The sequence below is a fragment of the Trachemys scripta genome, chromosome 9 (genome assembly GCF_013100865.1).
Source record: "Trachemys scripta elegans isolate TJP31775 chromosome 9, CAS_Tse_1.0, whole genome shotgun sequence".
In the NCBI taxonomy this organism is placed as follows: domain Eukaryota; kingdom Metazoa; phylum Chordata; order Testudines; family Emydidae; genus Trachemys; species Trachemys scripta.
In genome coordinates, this window is record NC_048306.1 from 47970846 (window position 1) to 47993698 (window position 22853).

General features: G+C 50.7%; 1 protein-coding gene across 4 annotated transcripts in view; it reads left to right on the top strand.

Moving 5' to 3' along the window:
- Positions 1–22853, top strand: part of ANO7 (anoctamin 7) — a 35095-nt gene that overhangs the window by 2652 nt on the left and 9590 nt on the right. Inside the window, exons 1-16 of one of the 4 annotated variants that reach the window (XM_034782145.1) lie at positions 526–2153; positions 6062–6205; positions 6821–6896; positions 7501–7667; positions 9287–9394; positions 9937–10073; positions 11237–11294; positions 14203–14313; positions 14668–14833; positions 16668–16758; positions 17483–17579; positions 19428–19571; positions 19658–19795; positions 20020–20118; positions 20219–20321; positions 21665–21776. In XM_034782145.1, the coding sequence (XP_034638036.1) occupies positions 6092–6205; positions 6821–6896; positions 7501–7667; positions 9287–9394; positions 9937–10073; positions 11237–11294; positions 14203–14313; positions 14668–14833; positions 16668–16758; positions 17483–17579; positions 19428–19571; positions 19658–19795; positions 20020–20118; positions 20219–20321; positions 21665–21776 (1721 nt within the window). In that variant the 5' untranslated portion in view covers positions 526–2153; positions 6062–6091. Of the gene's footprint in view, positions 1–525; positions 2154–3775; positions 6206–6820; positions 6897–7500; positions 7668–9286; positions 9395–9936; positions 10074–11236; positions 11295–14202; positions 14314–14667; positions 14834–16667; positions 16759–17482; positions 17580–19427; positions 19572–19657; positions 19796–20019; positions 20119–20218; positions 20322–21664; positions 21777–22853 lie in introns of those variants that run through there. The other 3 variants (XM_034782146.1, XM_034782144.1, XM_034782147.1) reach the window with 3 other exon arrangements.

Genomic DNA, 22853 nt, shown 5'->3' on the forward strand with positions numbered 1-22853 from the left:
CACCTGTTCCCCTGCTCTTTGGGCTGTATCCAGTGAAGGTGCGGATGGGGACCTGGCTTTTTTACTCATCTGTAAGTCTCTATACCCACCTGTGGTACTGCATAATTATTAATAAAATGCTGAAGCTTGTGGTATCTCAGTCTGAAAACAGACAAGGTAATATCCTTGATAAGTCGTGAGATACGTTGGCATAGCCGTGAGTGGATATGATGATTCTCTGATTGCCTGAAGATTATTCCTCTGTCATACGCTGTATTTAGACTTGATGTGTTCAGTTCAAAGGCCATTTTAACTTTTAACAGAGCCCCTTAATGCAGTGGGAATTCATTCTGGGGTGGTGGTGGGGTGCACCAAGGGCAACAGCAGACCAAGGAATCCTTGAGGATGTGTTACTGTCTGTGCCATGCTGCCAGGGAGTCAGTAAGGGGCAGCCAGAACTTGTCATGGGCCTTGCATGGATGGCTTTAACCTCCCCCCCAAGGTCCATGCAGCTCTCCGGGGAACTGTACATTCTGGAGAGTGTATCCCCTGCTCATCTCCTAGTGAGAGGCAAATCCTACTTCCCTAGTAAAGTGATCTGGTGAAAATGCTCCAAAATCAAGTTCCTCAAGTTTTCCTGGCCCCCTCCTGTGTTCCTTTTCTGCAGAAGAAGGCAATCTGGATCTATGGACCTAATACTGCTCGATCTGGTGACACCAGTTGATTTTGCCAAGAGCAGCTTTGGATTTGCAAAAGCTCCCCCATTCTGATTTGTGAGAGACGAGTTCAAATTGTGCTTTGATGGGTTCAGTGTCAATTAGTTCCCCTAATGGCATGTTTCATTCCCCCTGCATTATGATATCACAGACGACAACATCAGAACTTGCCAGTAGGACAGCAGGAGGAGGTAAGGTTCTGATTGCACTGAACAGGGTGGAAGGCTGGGCTTGTGGTTAAGACACTGGACTGGGACTCGAATTGAGTTTAATCCCAGCTCTGCCAGATTTACTGTTTGAGTCTGGACAAGCCACTTAGTCTCTCTGTGACTCAGTCTCCAATCTGTAAGATGGGGATAATAGAACTGCCCTGCCTCACGGGTGTATTGAGCTGCTGATAGTACACTGAGTAGGGGGGGCATGTATGTATGTAGAACTGGCCTAAACCCTTCATGTCTACCTCCCTTCTTGGGGTGCTGATCTCTGTTCTTGTCAATGGAAGTTGTCTCAGTGTGAATGGGGGAATCCAGCACACAGCTGGGCTGCTCCTGGATTCTTGCATTTCAGAGGGTTTGCCTCCTATAATCTCAGCTGTCTAGTAACTCACACACCTGCAAACTTGGGTCTTTCTCAGTGCTTCCATGCTGGCTGCTTTTATCGTAGTTGTCACATTTCATCAAAGACCTGAGGAGAAATTGATTTGGGATGATACCAGCTTTTTTTTTGTCCTATCCTCTCCCAAAATAGAATTAATAATAATGAATAAATAGTGTCTTCCTAATATAGCCCTTTCCCACTATTTTTATTATTACACGTATTGTGGCGGCACCCTGAGGCTAAGCCCCACTGTGGTGTTGCACAGTGATGCTCTCGACACACCTGCATGCTAGAGAAGTACAACGTGACTTGAAATCTTTAACCTGGCCAAGATACACACATCCAGATCAGCTTGAGGGCAGAAATACCAGGATTGTTCCGCATTCTCTTCTGGTATTGGCTCTTTAAATTTTTATCATCAAAGCTTTATTAAAATGTGGTTATGCTAATTTGTGCAGGGACATGCAAATCCACACCCCCATCTCAAACAAAGGCAAGGCCTGCTAGAGGCAATAAGCAGGAAAGTGATTATAAACCTGCTGCCTCCACTGCTTTATCTCCATTTCTTGGTCTTACGCATACTCACTGGCTGGCATTTCCTAAGACAGGAAGCAGCCATAAACTGATGTTTAAAAGCAACCAAGTGGAGATGAAGTGAGACCATTTCCGTCTCTAGAAATTCCAGGGGAGGCAGAGGGAGAGCGGAGCTTTGGACAGTAACCTAGAAGGACCCTTTATGGTCTTGCTTGCACTTGGAACACAGCAGGATTACTTGAGTGCAAACTGTCAGCATGGAGCTAACGTCTGGAGTCTGAACACTGGCTAGGAGGGCTGTCCAGCTGCAATAAACCCCAGTATCAGGTACAGTAGAAGGACAGGACTTCATGAAAGCACAGAGGCTGTTCCTGTTCATGCTGTCCGCGTCTCTCTGTAAGGCTGGGGCAGGAATCCTGCTTCTTGGAGGGAGCAGTGTATGCTGTAACAGAGAGGCTAAAAGAATGTGCATGGTGCTGGGCACTAGGAACTTGGGAAAGCTGATTTGACTCTGTCACTAGTTTGCTGCGTGGCCAATCCCTGCAATTCTCTCTTAGGTTCCCCAGCTCTAACATGGGGTTAATACCTCACTGTTGTGGGGATTAGCTGGTACTTTTACTACTTGGGCAGGGGTTACTGTGAGACTGCTCTGAAATAGCTGTATAGCATAGCGAACTATACTAGGAACGTGTCATTCTACTACTACTACTAATTTAATCAACTCATAAAAGACACACGTACACCTTGGCTCCACACACAGCCAGCTTGGTTGAGGACTGGCTGAATGTAGAGCTGAATGCAAATAGGAACTTCCAAGGGAACATTTTGCCCCTGAACTGTATGGAGTTGCAAACTTCCAGGGAAAAATATTTCCTGAAAATCTTCATATATTTTACCAAGGCTCCATCTTCTTTACTGTTAGGATTTTACACCCTTGCTGATTTCCCCTCTTCCCCAATCCAAAAACCTTCAGTGCTGATTAAAATATAGCAGTACTCATATTGGGTCCATATTCTGCACTGACAGCCCCATTTGCCTTCTGAGAGCTGCAAGGGGTGTAAGCCAGGGCTGAATTTGGCCCATGGTTTGGAGACTTAGGCTAGCATGTTCAAGGTGCCTAGGGGATTTGGGCACTGGAATGGAACCAGGCATGCGCTTTCCTGATGAGGCTTTGCCAAGCTAAGCCTTAAATCAGCACTTCTTGGATTTTGCTGTTTGCTTTTTGTCCCGCTTCTGCTTGTGATTGGAACTTGTCCTTATTTGCAGATTCCAATCACTCTTCCCAAGATCCTTCCACCAGGTTCTTTTAATTAAAAGGAAGCTTTCCTGCTGGAGAGTTACCAGTGGGTGTATCTGATCTCAGCCTTCATCTACTGCACTGCACAGCTGAGACACTGGAGCACAACAGAGGAAGGAGGCAGAATCATTTCCTGGGCTATCCTGCTGTTTGCATGCAGCATGCCTTTTGTTGGGGGCAGGGACTGGCAGGCAATTTTCAAATTTCTTAAAAGGACAATCCATAAATGTACTGATAGCTGGCAACACAGCTGAGACATGGCTGCAATCAGATTTTACTTGGGGTAACACAAATATACCTTGGTTTTGAAATCCAGAGAGTGAAGCAAAGTTATGTGAACCCCAGCCTGCAACCCATCTGCACCCCAAATTCTGCTCATGTTAATGCAGAGAGCCATTAGCTTAGTGTGGCTATTTTAGTTTAGTGTTTCTCACATAAGCTCAGACTGGTACATTATATTGGTCCATTGCATATGAGCCCAAGAAACTTTTATTGCTTTCTAACCCTTTAGTTGCTCATTCTTGGCTGACTATGATTTGGGGTGAAAAAAACATTAAAATGGCAATGTAAACCATATGGAGCTTCTGCGTTGGAGCAATTGGCTAAGGTAAATCCAATAGCTTTTGATTTCCTTCTGCTTCTCTTTCATATATTTGACTATGATTGAGTTAACCACAGTCAGTTAACATGTTTTTAAATATGACTGCCCCTGTGCCAAGTCACGTTCAACATAGGATTTGTTAGTAAGCCTTCTGACGTGGGGCTTTTTCCCAGCATGGACAAGACCAAGGTTTTCAGAAAAGTGACTAGCAATTTGCGGGCGCTCAATGTGAGATGCTTTAGAGGGGCTTGATTTCCAGAAAGGGCCAGGCACCCACCTTCTGCAAACCAGATCTGAAGTTGGACATCCCTAAATCACTAGTCACTCACTATCTTGGCTGAGATGCTCATCAGTGGCTGCCTGGAACCTAGACCCATAATGGGCCACAACAGGAAGGTAACAGTTTTTCACATTAAACAAAAATAGTCCCCTACTATATAAATGGGGGAGGTGTCTGTCTGAGACCCACTTGCTTTCAAAGAGCTTGGCAGGGAAGAGGGAGCCTTTGGACATATTTAGCTTATTTCTTCCTCTAGATACCGAGCAAGGAAGCTGTTGCAGCAGCAGCATTACTTGCATGATGTGGATTGTTGCATCATTTTTTCTTCACTACATTTTATCTTTGCCCAGGCTGTTTTTCACAGAACCATTTTGGTGCATTCAGACCCAACCTGTACTCTGAGACTCCTGGGGCAAATACCCTACAGCGTCGGGCAGTGCTTTGCATGGGGAGGAAGGTTTGGCTAACTTCCATATGTGAGGCACTGCATTGGGGATGGGGTTATGAGCAGCAGCTGAACTGCCACAGCCGTGATGCTTGGGGAAGCAGGGGGATGAGGGGGGAAATGTGTTTTACCCATTTGGATGGAAATGGTTGAAGATTGCAATGGTTCAGCTGACCCTTAGCTAGAGACCTCTCCACAGGCATTAGACCCAAATGGCAAATCCATTGCTTGTAGAACACCTGAGACAGCTGCTTTGAGGGGGCATGAGGCATTGCAAACTCAAGGCATTTGAACCAATCATTTGTAACACCTAATAACCTACTATAGAAGGCACCAGTGGTTACAACAGGATTCAGAGCCCTGGGGCTAAAGTGATGCTCCTGAGACACAGCTGAGACTGCTTATGTCCTGTCTATGTCATGCCCAGCCTGCAATGCCTACTTCATACAAGAGATTCCCAGATCTCCCACCTCTAATTACCTTCTGAGCTTGGGACTCTTTGCACTTACTGCACAGTTCATTTCATGTACAATGAAAAACAAGCCCCTTTGCATTATCTCTGGGCAAGTTTCTTTGTGAAGTTGATACGACCAAGAAAGATAGATATGTATCGTCCTGTGATGTGGAGTCCCAAAGCAGCACTCCGCATGTTGTGGCTTAGGCATTGAACTAGTGTCAGAAGACCTTGGTTCTATTCCCAGTTCTGCCACAAACGTACTGTGAGCAAGTCATGTCATTGCTCCGTGCCTCAGTTTCCCTTGTGTAAAATAGGGATAATATTTAGTGTTGGGATGCTAATCTCATTTTCTTAAATAACAAAGTTATATCTTCTAAAATGTAAATTCTATATCAGGTGCTTTAAAAGCACTAATAAATACATTTTATAATAAATGATTTAACACTTTACAAAAGAAATCTTAAACTTAAGCTCAAATATACTTCCCCTAACTTATTAAATATCTCTGACGATGACCTCTGAGCCAATCTATAATATGACTACCATTGTCACATGCCATGGAAAGTGTTACAGAATGCCCACCCACCCCGAGTCACTTAATTGTCTCTAAAGCTACTCCATCTCTCTTCCTGCTTCACTGCACAGCTTCTTCCTAAAATCTTTCCCAACCTCTCCTGACTGGCTTCTTGATAAACAATTGAAGAAAGCTCACACATCCTGGTAATGAATGCATGTGTTCACTCAAACCACTCTGATACAAAAGGTAACAATTCCTTTGTACAGTGTCTCAACCTAAGGTCTCACTGCTAGCAATGCTGCTCTTATGGATTTCCTTTGATATCTTTTAATAAAACTCCTACATTTATTTAAAACAAAATGCATTAGGTAAGTCTTATACATAGTCAATAACTGTCTAGCAAGGTAGCAAAATACATTTATAATGTACCACAGCAGAACGGGAGGGGAAAGAAGCAGCTCACCACTAGAGCACTCCTGTACCTCTACCATCAGGACCTGAAAGCGAGGCAATCCGTGTCTTGATCTCTCCTGGCATGTGGCCCCACACATTGTGAGGCCTGGTCTGCTGCCTCCTGTGGGAGGGAGCTTTGGCCCATCCATGCTGCACTCACATCTTGCTGATTTGTTTCTAAACAGCAGAAGGTGCTGGTGGCATGAAGGATCAAGATGCATCGGAAAAAGATCAAAGCAGATGATCATGCCAACCTGATGGGTGAAGACCAAAATGCCAAAGGGCCTTATTATGGTAGTCTGAGCCAGGATCCTATTGAAATCTCGGAGGTAGGCATATAAAATCTACTGTGGACGGATATTTAGAGCTGTGAGGGGGAAGGGAGGGTTAATCTGCGCCCATCACCTCCTGCCACATGGGGGATGACTAAGGGGCTTTCTGGGGAACACAGCTCCTGTTCCTGTTGGGGGGCGGGGGGGAGGACAACACCAGGGATGCCTGTATCCAAAGGCAAGATGAAGGAGAGGGTGTTCAGGGAGATCAGCTGCTCCAAACAATAGACAAGCTTGCATACAAGGCCACCCACTTCCAAACTGGGTGAGGCTGGCCGGCCATTGTTCGTGGGCCCTGTCTCCTGGCAGTCACTAAATGCACTGAGACTGGTTTGCAAACAGCAGTTCCCACTGTATGCACATGACTTATTTCATATTACCGTGGCAGTGGCATATGCTCACTGTAGGAGGGCAGCCCTGTAGCCCAAGGCCTTCTCTCAGATGAGAGCTTAGATAAGTCCTAGCTAGCACCCCGGTGGGGTCGCACTCGCTGCTGGAATCCTGGTGGGGACTGCATGATGCCAGCAGCACCTTAACTTCCTTTTGCTAGTTCCTGTCAGCATTCGGCAGGGCTTTTGCCCAAGCCCCTTATGAGTTAATGCTTTTTTCCAGCTGAGCAAACCAAGTCAAGCAACCCATGTCACGCAGAGCACTGCAAATGTCTTCAGCGATGGACGCACCAGGATAGGTGAGGGCACAACCCAGGGAGAAGTGCTGATCTTTGGGGAGGTGTTTTTGAGGCTGGTGGCCTTTGTATTTATTTATTTTAAAGAAGGAAACCTGTAAATAAGGGGTGAAGTCCCCAGACCTGCTCTCAACACCGTGTATACCCTTGGGTTGGGATGTGCCTGCCAGTCCCCGTGGACAGGGCAGAACTGAATGGGTTCTGCTGGTGGACTAGTTCTGTTGGGCATATCTGGAGTCTACTAGGTCCCTGTCTAGCTTGACTGTCCTGGTTTGTCTCGGGACCCCTGGTCCTTGTGGCTGCAGTAAGATAGTACATCTTCTTGTAGCCACATGTGGTAAACTCATTCCATAAAGGACAGGGTCTTAGGTTTATAATCCCCAGCCTGCTTCTCCCTGCACGTGCCCCTTTCTGCAAGCTGCTCATCTTACTCCACCAAGACTTGGCCCTGTGACAAGAATCAGCTGGGCACCGGGCAGGAGCAGATGGAGAAGCAGATGAAGCATATGAAGCATGAGCTGGGTGGTTTCCAAGAACTTTGCCCCCATGTGCCTTGCAGTGTCCATCTATCTGTGATGTGAACACAAGCTGTCTCTTCTTGTCCCAGACTTCGTCCTGGTGTGGGAAGCAGACCCCCAGGAGCAGGAGGGACAGAATGAAGAAACCAGTGCTGAGAGCGAGGTGCCCCGGTGGAGAAGAGCTGTCGATGTCCGCAAGACTTGGCGGAAGAAGTTTCTGAACAAGCTCCAGGCTGCTGGGATCTGTATAGAAAAGGTAACTGGATCCTTTCTGGTGCCCAGGAAGGCTTCTTCCCTGTGTATCAGTGCACTAGCCTGGCTCTGCAGGGCCACCCTGTGCTGGGGGGAAGAGTTGCTTTGTTCATTGGATCCTGGTCTTCCCCTCTCTGCTCAGTAATCCCCGTCCGGACAGTGTAGGGGCCACGCTCTCCAGAAAGGGGAGCTCATTGTTCACCTGGGCTTGGTCCTGGCTTCTCTTGGTGGGGAAAGGAAAGCAAAGGGCCAGCTGGCTGAGCAGTCTGAGGAGGAGACTGGAAATGCAGCCATCTGTCAGCAATACAGGCAGCCTGCCAGCATGTGGTGATAAATCGAGCCTTCTTCCCCCACTGGAGCCAGGACACATGGTCAGTCCACTCTGCATCGCTCACCCAGCAGAGGAAACCTGGTTCATGTAGAAAGAAGACTCTGTTTATGATGCAGCATGTTAGAGCTAAATTATGGGCATGGACCCCTGGGCCAGCTGAGTTGTGCTTGGCACAGGAGGAGGGCAAAGGTGCCTTTCTACTATGTCATGTTAGATACCATCACCATAGTATCTGCGCACCTTCCAGCAGAGCATTAAGTGACACGAATGACTAACGTCTGTAAATCACCTTCCCGCTTCCCTTATCCTGAACCTGGTCAGGGGCCCATAGAGCCCCCAGTGTAGCCTAGCCTGCCCGCACCTGCCACACCATTTATGTCATTAGGGATAACAGACGATACCTCTTCAGGAAGCTCTCCCTCCCCTTTCCGCTGTCGGAGTACCACAGAATGGATGGAGCCTGGGGCCAGAACTTTACCCTGTTCCAAAATGGCCCCCTCCCCAGTGAATGGGCCAGGGCAGCAGTGAGCATTTCAGCCTGCTGGGAATGAGGCAGGGCTGTGGTGGGTGGCTAAGGAATCATCTGCTGATCTTTCACTGGAATAATATTGACCTTGTGCCACATGGTGAGTGTGTCTAACCTACTCCCATCATCTAGTGAGTCTCCTGGCAGGCCCAGGAGGGGAGCTCTTCCATCTCATGCTGCCTGGCCTGCTGGGAGATGCACTGTCTTGGAGATGAGTGATGGGAGGTGGCTGCCAACAGGAGCACGGCTTGCTCTGTGTGATCTGGGAGCTGCATATGGCAGGTGCTCCTCTGCTGCGCAGTTCCCGAGCTCTGCAGGGTTCCAAAGGCACGTCTACACTGCAAAAGAAAACCCCAGGCAGTGAGTCTCCAAGCCCAGGTCAACTGATGTGGGCTCACGCTACAGGGCTAAAGATAGCAGTGTAGATGTTCCTACTCTGGCTGGAGCCCCAGGCTCTGAGACACGGAGTTCGGGGCCCTGGGCTCCAGCCTGAGCAGGAACCTCTACACTGATATTTTTAGCCCCATCGTGTGAGCCTGAGCTCTGCTGTGGGTTTTTCTTTGCAGTGTAGACATCCTCCTAGCTAGAGGCTTAGTAACGGCACAGCCAAGGTGAGTTCTGCATGGCTGGCCCCTTGCTGCTATAAATTGACATAGCAGCCTTAATTTCAAGGGAACCTTGTTGATTCACCCCAGCTGAGAATCCAGCCTATGATGTCAGGCCTGAGTACAAGTGGCTAATGCCATCTTTCCCTCTTCTCTCCCAGCACGTGGTCCAGGATGAGAAGAAGGTGGTGCACTATGTGCTGCTGAATGCCCCCTGGAGCGTGCTGTGTTATTATGCAGAGGATCTCCGGCTGAGGCTCCCACTGCAGGTGAAGGTCTTTCCGAGACTTGTCCTCTTCCCTCTAGGGCCCAGTTCATCCTTGCAAGAGCTGAGGAACTCCCAGTTGCCAGGGTGAAGCCATCCCACTGCTCCCATGTGCCACAGGGGGAGAGTTGTGAGGGGGGGATGACTCCACGCTGGCTGAGTGTTGCACACGCTGGGCTGGGCAGTGACACGGCACAGAGCCAGATGGAGGTTACAGGGAGACCGAACTGAAGAAAGGAAGTGGGGGTATTTACTTACTCGCCCTCCTGTTTTCAGAGGCCTCAATCCTGTGGGCTTTGCTCAGCAAAACTGTCCTGGACGACAGCAGGTGAGCTCCTGTGCAGGCCCTGGAGGAGCTTCCTTATCCCTTCAGTGCTTCCCCACTCACCCTCTTTCACATGCCAGTGCTCCCAGCCTCTCACGCTGTTGTGCATGCAGCTGGGGACTCGTCTCTTCTCCCACCCTCCTCTGCCCCCGGATGCTGACTCAGCACCATGCTGCTACTGTTGTCCTCCTCCTGAGCCTTTTTCTCTTGCTTGTGCCCAGGCCCTGCCAAATCAGGCTTCAAACTGGTCTGACAGAGTGGCGAAGAGGCTGGCTGTCCCCAGCCTGCTGCATGAGGAGGTTCCCAATCTGCCCCTGGACTACTACACTTGTCACTTCAAGGTGAACAAGTTAGCATGGTAAGAGCCCCGGGAGCCTGTGGAATGCATTCACTCCTGCTTCCTTGTGCTGATCACCTTTCCTCTTTCCCATCTGGAATGAGCTTCCTGCTGTCTCCCTGAGGGCAAGGGCTATGGGACAGGCAGTTACCCAAGCCGCTCACAGAGGAGACCTCTTCTCCCTGTCCAACAGGCCTGCAGGGCACCCACAGGGAAGCCTGTTCCGCCACCTGCTGGAGTGCTCATCCAAGCAGCTGCCTGTTGTCTGCCTTCCCCTTTCTGCCTGTGCACATTATCTGCCTAGATCAGGGATGGGCAAAATTTTTGGTCCAAGGGCCACATCAAGGTTGCAAAACTGTATGGAGGGCTGGGTAGGGCAGGCTCCCCAAACAGCCGGCTAGGGCAGCCTCCCCAAATAGCCTGGCCCCTGCCCCCTATCCGACCCCCTCCCACTTCCTGCCCAGAGCCAGACATGCTGCTGCGCTGCCCCGCAGGAGCCCGCAGCCCTGCTGCCCAGAGCGCTGCCTGCGTGGTGGCGTGGTTGCGGGGGAGGGGGAACAGCAGGGGAGGGGCCGGGGGTAGCCTCCCCAGCCAGGAGCTCAGGGGCCGGGCAGGATTGTTCCATGGGCCATATATGGCCTACGGGCTGTAGTTTGCCCACCTCTGGCCTAGATCGTAAACTCTTCAGGGCAGGGATCACGTTGGTGTCAGTGTCCCTGAGACCCCTAGCGCATTGCCGAAGCTATCCGAGCAATAAAGGGATAAGAATTAAATACCACTACTTGGCAGGGCACAAAGTACCTATAGGGAGGAGGAGCCATGTGTGCACAAAAGGCAGGGGTGGGGTGGGTGGGTTGATGATCAGCAGAGCAAGGCTGCTGTGAGAGGACTACCCTGGGAGAGTGACTCTATAGGCCGCCCCTCTGAGATGGTGGGTGAAGCCAAGGAGGTGACCTGCCAGTTGGAACTGCCTCTGCAAGTGCCTTCTCTTTGCAGCTGGGCTGGCAAGGGCAGGGAGGGGCCATCCTCAGCTGGATGGGTGAGGTGCAGTGCTGTACCTGTGGCAAAATGGGGTGGGGAAGTGGATGGCTGTGGGCTCAGGGAGAGGAAGCAGGATGGCTTGTCCTGTGGGTTGCACTTTGGGGGGCATGTTCCCATCATGGTTCTGGTGTGTATGATTGCAGGTTCCTAGGGAGCAATGAGCAAGACACCTTCTTCAGCAGCACACAACGGCACAGGATAGTGAGTAGCCAGCCCAGGGGTCTCCTGGGGAGGGAGAGGTCCTGCAGGGCCTGAGGCTGAGATGGGCCCTTCCTCCTTGGCTTCTGGTTCAATTCTTTATCATCCTAATTCGTTGCTTTTGTGTTAGCCCAGCTGGGAAGGGCTTGAGTGTTTTGGCCTGGGCAGAAAGGGCCATGCAGGGGGAAGGCTTTGGGTGCAGCAAGTTTGGGACCCTGGTAAGGCTTGAGTTTGGGCTAGGAGGAGAGATGGGTGTTGTGGAGAAGGCCCCACTTGTAGGGTTACCATATTTTGAGTGTCCAAAAAGAGGACACTCCACGGGGCCCCACCCCCAGCCCCGCCCACGCCCCTGCCCCAACTCCACCCCTTTCCCAAAGTCCCCACCCCAATTCCGCCCCCTCCCCTGCTTCCCGCGAACATTTGATTCGCCGGAAGCCTGAAGCAGGTAAGGGGTGGGGGGAGGAGGCGCGGCCCAGTCTGGCCCCCCCGGCGTCTCCAGCCTGGGTTGGCTCGGGCCCTGGGGTGCCGGCCCCGGGCCAGCCCCCGGCCGAGCACCGCTGGCCCAGCACCGCCGGCCCGGCCCCGGCCCCCGGCTCAGCACCGCTGGCCCGGCCCCCGGCCCGGCCCCGGCCCCCGACCCAGCACCGCCGGCCCCGCATGTCCCAATTTTCCCGGACATGTCCGGCTTTTTGGGATTTCCCCCCGGACGGGGATTTGAAGCCCAAAAAGCCGGACATGTCCGGGAAAATCCGGACGTATGGTAACCCTACCCACTTGAATCTGGAGGGTGCAGGGCTTCCAGGGAGGCATGGGCTTAGGTTGGGGGCAGGTGTGGTGGCCTCTAGGGAGGTTGACATTTAAGCAGAGGGAAGGTTCAGTTTAGGGGGTAGCTTGAGTATGGAGTGGGCTTGTGACCCTGGCTGTTTGGGCACTAGGCACATCCAGATCCTGATCAGCCTAAAGAAAGAGGGCCACTTACTCCTGTGCAAAGTGGGTGTGAAATTTTACCAAATCACACATCTCTGCTCTGCTGCCTAGGTGTGAATGGCTGCAGTGCGCAAGGTAGTGGGGAATCAGCTATCTATTTTAGGGACTTACAGGGCCCCCCTCTTCATTGTATCTGAGCACCTCACAATCTTTAAAGCTTATGAGGCAGGGCAGAGCTATTATCCCCATTTACAGGTGGGGAACTGAGGCACAGAGAGGCTAGGTGATTTGCCCAAGTTCACAGACACAATCTGTGGTGGAGCAGGACCAGGTCTCACAAGTCCTAGACTACTGCCCTAATTATTGGACCATCCTGCCTCTGTCAGCTCAGTCACTGAACATACTGGTCATGTCCTGCCAGGGTGTGAGACAATAACTAACGGTTAGATGGAAGGATTAGATTTTTATCAAGAAAGGTCAATTTTACTGTACAATGCAAACTGACGAAAAAATATTTCCATCCATAAGCGAAACTCACAGATAAGTAAAGTAAGAAAAATTCTGCTTGTATTAGAGTGTGATTCAAGGATATTTACTTTGTATATTTTGATTTAATGCTGTCAATTTTGTTTTAACGGTTATAGAACTTTAACTTTGTGAATCACAACATCTACTATCGTTAAATAATTGTCTGACTCCTCCCCCCCATTATTTCCTGCTGCTATGAAAATTTAAATTAATAAAAATTTTAAAAATGCTTAAAACCCATAATTTTGTGTAACTCTGAAAGTTTAAATAGATAAAAAACTGCTTAAAATAAACATCAATATTATCCATTAATTATAAAAAGATAAAAATCTAATTCTGCCAAGCCCACTAATGATCAACGATATCCTGCTATTTATAAACCTCAAGATAGGAGGGTCTTCCTTCCTGCTCCATCTCTTTGTGCTGTAAGCCAAGCAGCCATGCAGCCTGGTGCCAAAAACTTGACTTCCAATGAGGAAAGTCAAAACCCCAGATGTGATGAATTTCTCCCACTGGGGCAGTGTCTGCCCATGGACTACAGCCTGTCAAAAGTGCACTTTGCAAGATATAGGTCAGAACTGATACAAACATGGCTGCTAGCAAATTACCAGTGTATTTGTGAGCACACCAAGACATATGTGCTGTGAATTTGTTCCTGACCATATTGACTGGGCTGGTGTGATACTGCCTTGCTAATGGAAAAGCAGCTATAAAACACAGAGAAAATAGGCCACTTATTTTAAAGAAGAAAATAGTGAAGTAAGAAAACAGCCATTTGTTTTCTCTTTCCTGTCTGCATTCTCCTCCTCATTTGTGTGACTTTAGGTTTAAAGGAATCCTACAAAGATTTTTTTAAAAAAATAGCTCTCACCCATTTGTGTTGCTTTATGATATATAAAGTCCTGAAAGATGTGTTTCAAACAAAGTTGTTTTTCTTGTTTGTTAACAATAGAAATATCAGGGATGTTAAGTCTGGTCTTCTCTGGTTTAGGCTGTTTGTGGAGTCTGAAGGAGATGTAGTGTGAGGAGTTTGCTCATTCACGGGCAGTGTGGGGTTTGAATTTTAACAGACAACTTTTCTCCTAAGTCTTCATTGGCAATTGGAGTTAAATAGATTTTAACACACGCAAAGTTTAAAGAGGCTGACTAAAAACGAACCCTTCTCTTTCAGTTTTCAATGTCTGGGGAAGGGAATGTTACAATGCCTATGAGAGTAAGGCTTGGAATTGGTGGCAAAAACCAACTTCTTGTACCTGAATTCATTTGAACTTGTTTAGTCTCTTTCCACCCAAATTCTCCATTTCCCTCTGGAAAGGTGGTTGCTGAGAACCTTTGAGGCACGGGTCTCCATAGCGCAGTGCGGAGCCTGGTGTCGGTGCTTAGAGAGAGATCATGGGACTCTCGTATCTTTCGTCAGTGTGGCAGCAGTTAGTTACCATCTCTTTGCTTCCCCCAGCTGTACGAGATCCTGGCCACGACGCCATATGGCCACCTGAAGCAGGGGGAGGTTGGGGTGGATCGGCTGCTGAGCGAGAATGTCTTTGCAGCTGCATTCCCCCTGCATGAGGTAAGTCAGGAGACAGCCTCTTTCTAACACCGGTTCCCTGCTACCTCAGCCAGACTGGACTTTGGTCATGCTCCGATCTACAGCTCAGGGGGCAGCAGGGAGCCCTGGCCAAGACAGAGAACTTGGTGGCCTCTGCCCAGGAGGGGGCCGGGCTGTTCAAAAAGCTCCTTATTCAGCCTTTCCAAAAGAACACAGAGGTAACTGGGGTTGGGGAAGCATGGCTGTGGGGAGCTGGAGAGGCAGGGGGCTGCTGTCAAACCCCTCTCCCCAGTCCAGCCAGCTGCTCTGCTCTGCATGGGCAGCTGAAATGCTTTCACCAGCCTCAGTTGGACCCTCCCTGCTTCTCCCCTGCAGGGTCCCTTTGCACTACCTGCTGACAGGCTAGCCCCTGAGAGCCTGACCGAGCGCCAGGTCCTCTTCCAGTACTGGGCGAGGTGGCGGAAATGGAACAGATACCAGCCACTGGATCACATCCGCAGGTACTTTGGAGAGAAGATCGCGCTCTACTTTGCCTGGCTGGGTGAGTACAATGCTCTTCGGATCCTCCCTACAACCTGCCTTCATCCCTGGCCCCAGCCAGACATGTCAATACGCTGCCATGGATCTCCTGCCCCATTCTCTTTAACCTCTAGCCTGCACCTCTGTCTCCAACCAATTCCTGAGTTGCGATAGCCGTGTGTTCCTCATGCCCACTGGAAAAGGAATTGGAGCCTCGCTGATCAGGAGATCAGACTGTCCAGTCTCATAGAAATCAGGCTTGGTGAAGAATAATGCCTCCTTCAGCCATGTGGCACAAAGGGATGGGTTCTAGCCAGCAGCGGAAGGACACCACCAGCACCAGTGTGCATTGTTCTGCCCTGCCCTTACTGCTCCCTCGACCACCTCCTGTTGCACCCAGCTCTGCCCTAACCTGATACCTTCTCCAGAAAGAGCTAATGCTCCACTGGAGCGTCGGCCTACTTGTGTTCTGCTGCAGGGAATGCTGGGATCAACGCAGACAATAACAATCACTTGTGTAAGCAGAGTGCTTTGCTTCCCCAGTGCAGACCAAGGACGGGCTGTACTATAGCAAGGGGCACCCTTTACATCGGACGCATGGGTGTCATTGCCAGAGGAGCAGGGAGGATCCTTCTCAGGTTGCCATTTTTCACTAATCATCCTTCTTGCCCCTTTCCTTCTATGGCTTGCTAAGAGAAGCTAGATTAGGGTGCGTTTGTTTATCTTGTACTGGGATTGTCTGCCATGTCCCAGGCAAGGAAAGCTGTCCCTCTTGCACAGAGCAGCAGCCTGAAAACTCCCATGGCCAGAAGCCCTTCCTGTCGTGTCCAAGCTGTGGGATGCATTTGAAATGAACATGGCTGACCAAGCAGGAGCAACGGATGCTTTGCTGGTCCCTGTCTGTGATGGGGCTGAGTTTCAAGTCCTAGTCCTAATCTACAAAACCCTCCGTAGACTAGGACGCTCATCCCTTCACCACAGCCCATCAAGACAAGCTGGGACAGACATTCTCCATGATGGGACCCTAGCTGTGGCACTCCTGATCAGAGATTGTAGCTGGAGCCTCGATCTACATGCAACCTCCCCCCCACCATCCTTTCTCTGAGGCTTCCCCCAGGAACACCATCCATTCCAACTGCCTGTCACTGGAGGGAGAAGGTGCAATAGGAAGGGAGGGAAGGAATAGAAGAAAAAGGAGAGAGAAATGGACAAAATTAATTAAAAATAGGTCTGGAAGGGGGAGAAACAAAAAGTTGATGTATGGCCAAAGAACATAATCGTTGGCATACTGGCAAGCGTAACAGACTCTGCCCTGCCTCCAGACTTGATTAACTTGGATCGTTGTCCCTGTGCATTGGACATGAAGGTGGGGTTCCCACTGCCACTCAGCACTGGGCAAGTTCTCCTCCGTAGGAGCAGAACTGAGCCAGCACTGAATGGTTTTGAAAGTCCTGCCCTACGGCCATTATCAAACCCAGCCTCTCTCTGGAGGCCACGTCTCAGGGTGACGGCACAGCCAGCAGGAGGCTCTTGAAGTCAATGCCAGGGTGAGATAACCCTTAACCTCCCCTTTTACCCGCATGTAGATGGGAGGAAGGCCCCGCTCCCCAAGTGACCTGAGAACGTGGTGCAGAACATGGTGGGAATCCTCCTTTACAATGGCTAGCAGGGGACTCTCCTTCAGCTGCTGGGATGCAGTGCCTCGCTCCGCAATTGCTTTCACTAGGAATGTGGGGCTCTGAACTGGGCTGTGCTGCTGAGATGAGGGTGCAGGTTGGCTACAGGTCCTGTGTTTGCAATGAGACTCCCAGTCTGAGGGACGGGCCTTCTCTCTTCCCTCTCTTCCCTCTCTTTAGGTTTCTACACTGGGTGGCTCTTGCCTGCGGCAGTTGTGGGGACACTGGTTTTCATTGCAGGCATATTTCTGATGCTGAGCGACATACCTGCGTAAGTGCCAGCCTCTCTCCCCTTTCTGTCCCTGCTTCCTCTTTCCCTCTCCCACTGGCTGTCTCCAGCCTGGAGGATGTGGGGGAAGCCCCAGGGGAGCCCAGAAGTCAGCAATTCCTGGCTGCCTCCCCTGAGGTCAGTCCACTAGGCCACAGCACCCCCAAAATGCATGCTCACTGTCGAGCAAACCTGGCTTCTCACAGGCTTCCGAGCAAAACTCCTGGTGAATAACCCAACTGCGAGGGGGTCAAAGTCCCCTAAACACCCTGCAGGGAAATGTCACCCAGGTCTTCACAGCATGTGGCCGCCCGCTCCTCCCAGCACCATGGCTCTGCTGTCTGGTCCCAGGTTCCAACATGGCGAGGCAATGGCTAGACTCTAACCAGAGGAAACTGTTGCGGGAAAGCTCCATGAGGTGTTTCTGTCCAGGGCAAGGATGAGCAGCAAAGGCCAGTGCTCTGTGCTGCCACGTGAGCATCCCAGCTTTGATCTTGAGTGCCGTGCTCTCACCTGGGGACCTGCAAGAGGAATGTGCTCAGCAGCTTCGCTCCCCCAGGACTCTCTGGCTGATTTAAGGATCAGTGTTTATGGGCTCCCATGGGGTCCTGGCTAGTCCTGCATCACTGGAAAGAATGAGGCCTCAAGAGGGGCGAAAGGGTGGCCTAGAGCAGAGAATGTACCATGGTCCTGATTTCTTTCCTTGTCTGCCTCCCCCCTGCCCCAGGCAGGAGATCTGTGAGAGCGAGGATCAGTACCAGATGTGCCCGCTGTGTAAGGAGTGCCCACAGTGGCAGCTCTCCAGCATCTGCAGCATGTTCAAGGTAAGGTTTGTGGCTCTGAGTGGTTAATTTCCAGAGGGGAGGGCCAGGAAGAGAGAATATCCTGCAGTCTCCTGTGTAGATGGTGCTTGCTAGAGTGCCCAGGTGTACACAGCTCTCTCGCCCCTGCGCCAGGGCCTGGCTGGGCTGGGAGGTGCTGTGTTTATGCACCGGGAGGGGCGATAACCAGGCTGTTTGCACAAGCACAATGCGCTGGGATTTGCTCTCTGCCTTTTCATCTTAATGACACTAGAGGAGACATCTCAGGGGACATGCGGCTGTATGAGAGGAGAGAGCACCAGGACTCACCTCCCCCAGGACCTTTCCTCATTCCCTCCCATCAGCAACATTGGACCCTTTCCCCTCTTTCTAGTCTCCCTCCTCCCAGCCGTGCACATTCGCTGGCATTCCACCTCCCCAAACCATCCCTCTCCAGCTCCTCTTCCCCACTTCACCTTCTCTTCTCCCTTGCATCCCCTCCCTAGTCTGTTCCTCCCCAGGTCCACTGCCTCTTCCTTGGCTTCCCCCTGCTATCCCTCCTTGTTCCCTCCTGCATTCCCTGTCTGATTCCCTCCCACCTCTCCTCTCCCTGTGTGTACAAGGTCTCTCCCTTCTGGTGCTGGAGCAGGTCATGCTGCAGAGATGAGAAGGGGTCCGTTTCACTTTGCTGCTTGCACATGGAGTGAAGCAGCAGAGACGGATCTCAGGGACAGCTCCTTCTCGGGTGCTGCTCCAGTGTGTGTTGAAAGCACTGCAGAGCACAGAAGAGGCTTTCTGCAGCTTGAACTGGCTATGCAGATTCACACTACCGCATGGACGTTTTTTGCCTCAGGGTGGAGATCTGCTCTGCACAGCAAGCCTCTGCTGCGCCGGGTAGTCGCAAGATTCTACGCTTTAGCCCGACAACCATAATCCCTTATCTCCCTCTGTAAGCTACATAATGGACCAGTCCTCCCAGCTGATGTAAATTGGCATGGCTCCATTGACTTCAGTTTTGGTCCAGACTTGCACCAGGTGGGGATCGGCCCATTGGCTCCAGTGGAGCTAGGCTGATTTACACCAGCTGGGGATCTGGCCCAAAGTTCTTTCTCTCGCCAGCAGGAGCGTTTGACAGCACTGAGGTAAGGTTATTCAGACAGCAAGGGTGACCTCTCCATGTGGCTCCAACTTCTTCCCAGGGCGATTCAAGCAAATCCAGAGAGAATAAGGAAAGACTCTTTCCCTTTCTGCCTGTCTGAAGTTGAGGCCCCCACCCTGTGCAGGGAGAGATGAATGCTCAGAGTGGGACGGGTCCTGCTCTGAGCCTGGGGTGAAGCCTGTATGGGGCCCCAAGCTGTGAACTGTTCTCTGCACACCCCAAAGCCATACCCTGCTGTCATCTTCTCAGCGCAGCACAGGCAGCTCTGGTTGATCAGACACCGGAATCCCAATTGCTGTCTACCCTGTCCCCATGCCGCTGTTCCTGGCATGCCACGACTTGTGTTTGGGAGCAGCATGGGTCTGGTGCTGGCAACAGGTGGGCAAATCAGCTGTGCACTGTGCTGCCACTGATCTCCTTGCTGCCTCTGGAGCGCTCCAGCCTGGGTCCAAGGACTCAGACTGATCCAGCACTCTGATTCTTGTAGATGATCAGTTCCAGTGCTGCTTTGTCTCTTACCGAAACCCCAATGCTTCCCCTGGGGAACCTCCCGGTCTGTCCCAGACGGAAACTCATTCTCTCTCTCCTGCCCTCACCTTCCTTCACACACCCAGAAAGTTAGCACTCTGCTGCTCTCAGGATCCACCCTAGCATCCCTTTCCTTCTGCAGGTCCCCTGAGCGTTCCTTTCACTCGCCTTGCTTTGCTCCATAGGCAGGTCGCCTCTTCGACCACGGTGGGACCATCTTCTTCAGCATTTTCATGTCCCTGTGGGCAGTGACATTCCTGGAGTACTGGAAGCGGATGAACGCCACCCTGGCGCACCGCTGGGACTGTTCCGACTTCGAGGACATTGAGGTACAGGCCTGGCCCTCCGTCACACAGCTGAACTCCCAAGGCCATACAAAGCCAAATCAAAGTGATGCCTTTTCCCACTGTCCTAGGAGCGGCCGCGACCCCAGTTCACTGCCATGGCTCCCATGACGATGGAGAACCCAATTACTGGAGCAGAGGAGCCATATTTTCCCAAGCAGAACCGCGTAAAACGGGTCATTGCTGGATTGATGATCATCATCATGATGGTAAGGGCACTGCAGGCCGCTGCCCTGTGCCTGGCTCTGTAGGTCTTTCATGGAGTCTGCAGCTCCTAGCATGACTGCCTCTTTTCTGCATGCTGTTTGCCTCTTACTGCCTGCGTGGCTCTCCCATAGCTGCCAGTGCCCCCAGAGATCAGAGCAAGCCCAGCTCCCCCAAACACACTGTAGTTCCTGGTGGCAAGTTGATGGCCATTGGATTGTGTTTGCAGATTGCTGTGGTTGTGATGTTTCTGATCTCCATTATCCTGTACCGGGCGATCGTCAGCATCCTTGTGTCAAGATCCGGGAACTTCCTCTTTGTGGCATCGGTAAGAGGTAGATGCAGCCAGCTCTGCCCTGGGGTTTAATGGGCTTGAGCAAGCCCCAGGGGATGTTCTGGTTCATTCCCTCTGCTCTCCTCTTTTCTAGGCATCTCGTATTGCCAGCCTCACGGGCTCAGTGGTGAATCTAATCTTCATCCTCATCCTCTCTAAAATTTACATTGCACTGGCCCATTTCCTTACCAAGTGGGGTAAGTGGTGGAAGGGAAATTGCACAGACTTCAACTGTGGTTCCCTGGGACAGTTCCTGACAGGCCTGGCTCCCCACTCCTTTGCAACTTTTTCATTGCACTCACATCCACCTGCACAAAGCAAGTGTGAAACACTGCCATCTGATCTGAGAGGGAATCACACCCACTCACACAGGAGGGGAGAATCTGGTCCATTGTCTTCAGCTGGATTCTTACGCCATTAAGCAGGGGCTGCTAAAATAAATTGGATTTAGGTGCAGAATGGAAAAGGCAGACAGACGAGGATACAGACAGGTCAGGAACTGATAAAGGTGGAAGGGCTCAGATCAAAGTAGAGAGGTACCAAGGCAGGGAATGAATGCAGGTGTTTGGTGTAGGGTCACCAGGTTGCCAACTTTCCCAGTTTTCATGAGTGCTGTCTTAGGTCCTGCAAGCTAGATAGTGTGACACAAGGAAGGAATTTGTCTCATAGGGCAAAACATCAAAAGTTGCAATGCAGGAGTCCTGAAGTCAGGTGTCCAATGGCTTTCTGAGGGTCCAGGGCTAATGCTGGCGGATGCCTGGGAAAAGCATTATGTGTGCAGAGGGATGCTGGAAATAATTAGAGAAGGCTGAATTTTTTTAACAATCTTTTTGATTAATATTTTCATTTTGATTGAAATTTTCTTTTTTTGGCTGTGGGGAGGGGAAGATTTGATTTTCATTTAATCAATAAACTGAAATTTAGTGACAGGTGTTGGATATTTTCTACCGAAAATTTTGAACTTACAGGAAATGAAAATGTTTTTGTTAATTTTTTTGCAGAATAATACAGCAATTTTTTTGACCAGCTCTAGAAATAATATTAAAGGATATGATCTTTATTAGCCTTTTTAAAAAGAAAAATAATCTAATGAATTTGCTAGTAGCTAGTTTATAGGTACAGTACAACATTATTGCCCTCTGCCAGACAGAATCAGAACTGTACACGTGTGTGTCCTAGGCCCTTTACTGCTGACTGTTAATCGAGATTCTCCATAGGCTCAAGAATCAGGGCCGTGGGCTTGTGCACAAGAGGGACTGGGTTCTATCCTGGCTGTCGCTATGACGTTCTGCATGGCCACACCACATAACATAACACCCGTGAAATCCTAGGTGACCATGCATTTGTTGGAAGTTTTAAAAATACAGACATCTTAAAGATCAAACAAAAAAGCCTCCTAAACAACACACAGTCATCCAGGTTCTTCTGTTAGGGATGCTGTTGCCATGGTTACTGGGTGACAGGAGTAAGTGCTGCTAGTCTCCTTGAATATTGCCGCAGGGCAGAGCTGATGCTGTCTGTGTGTGTTGCTCTGCCACAGAGATGCACCAGACTCAGACGAAGTACGAAGATGCTTTCACCTTCAAAGTGTTTGTCTTCCAGTTTGTCAATTTCTACTCTTCTCCCATCTACATTGCATTCTTCAAGGGAAGGTAAGACATCTCCAGGGGAGGGCAGCTCTTGCCTCCCCCACCCATCCCCCAGCTCTGGGGCATGGCCCTCTCCTCCAAACATAATCCCATTTTAGCTGGTGGCTAGAGTTCCTGTGGCTGGCCCAGAGGTAAGCGGCTTTGGGACCTGGTGATGTGCAGTTCCAGTGGATAACCCTAGAGAAGTGGTTCTCAAACTGTGGTCCATGGATCATGAGTGATCTGCCAGCTCCATTCAGGTGGTCCGCGGATAGTTCCCTCTAAGGTGCGTGGCCACACATGAAACAATGAAGGGCCACTCACCTAATTAGTGGAGCTGTGCAGGTGTGGCTCCACTAATTAGGTGCCTGAACCCTGGAGAAGATGCACATGTAAGGTGAGGTGGTGGCCTTGGGGGGAATAGGGGGTAGTTGGAAGGGGACAGTGGAGTGAGAAGAGGGGGTGGGAGGAATTTGGGACGTGCAGGGCTGCGGTGTCCAGAGAAAGAGGTGACTTTCCCCAGCTCCAGGGCTGTGGCTGCCAGGGAGAGACGGCCCTTCTTCCCAGCCTCAGCTCTGGGTGGGGCAGAGACCCACCCCCTTCCCAGTCCCAGCTCGGGGGCTGCCACGGAGGGGGGGAGAGGGCACATCCATCGCATTAGAAAGGTAAGACTACTGATATTAAAATATGAGGTGTGTGCTTTTATTTGTAGAACAAAAAAAGTTTATTTTTTTTAACATAGCGCTTTTATCCAAAGCGCTTTACAATAGTTAGCTAACAGTACAAACAACATTGGAAAGATCATTAAGTGGTCTGCCGACAGGGCCGGCTCTAGGATTTTTGCCACCCAAAGCAAAAACAATTTTGGCTGCCCCCCATTCTTTAATTACCCTACCCCCGGCCCCGCCTCAACTCCGCCCCTTCCCCAAATCCCCAGCCCTGCCTCCTCCCCCCAGGCTCTCAAGCCTAGGAAGGAGGGAGGGCTGGGGAGAAGCAGCGCCCGTGCCACGCCCACTCGGCATCTCCCCCACTCCCAGGTTTGAGAGCCTGGGAGGGAGGGGGAGACTCCGAGTGGCCGTGGCGTGGGCGCCGCTTCTCCCC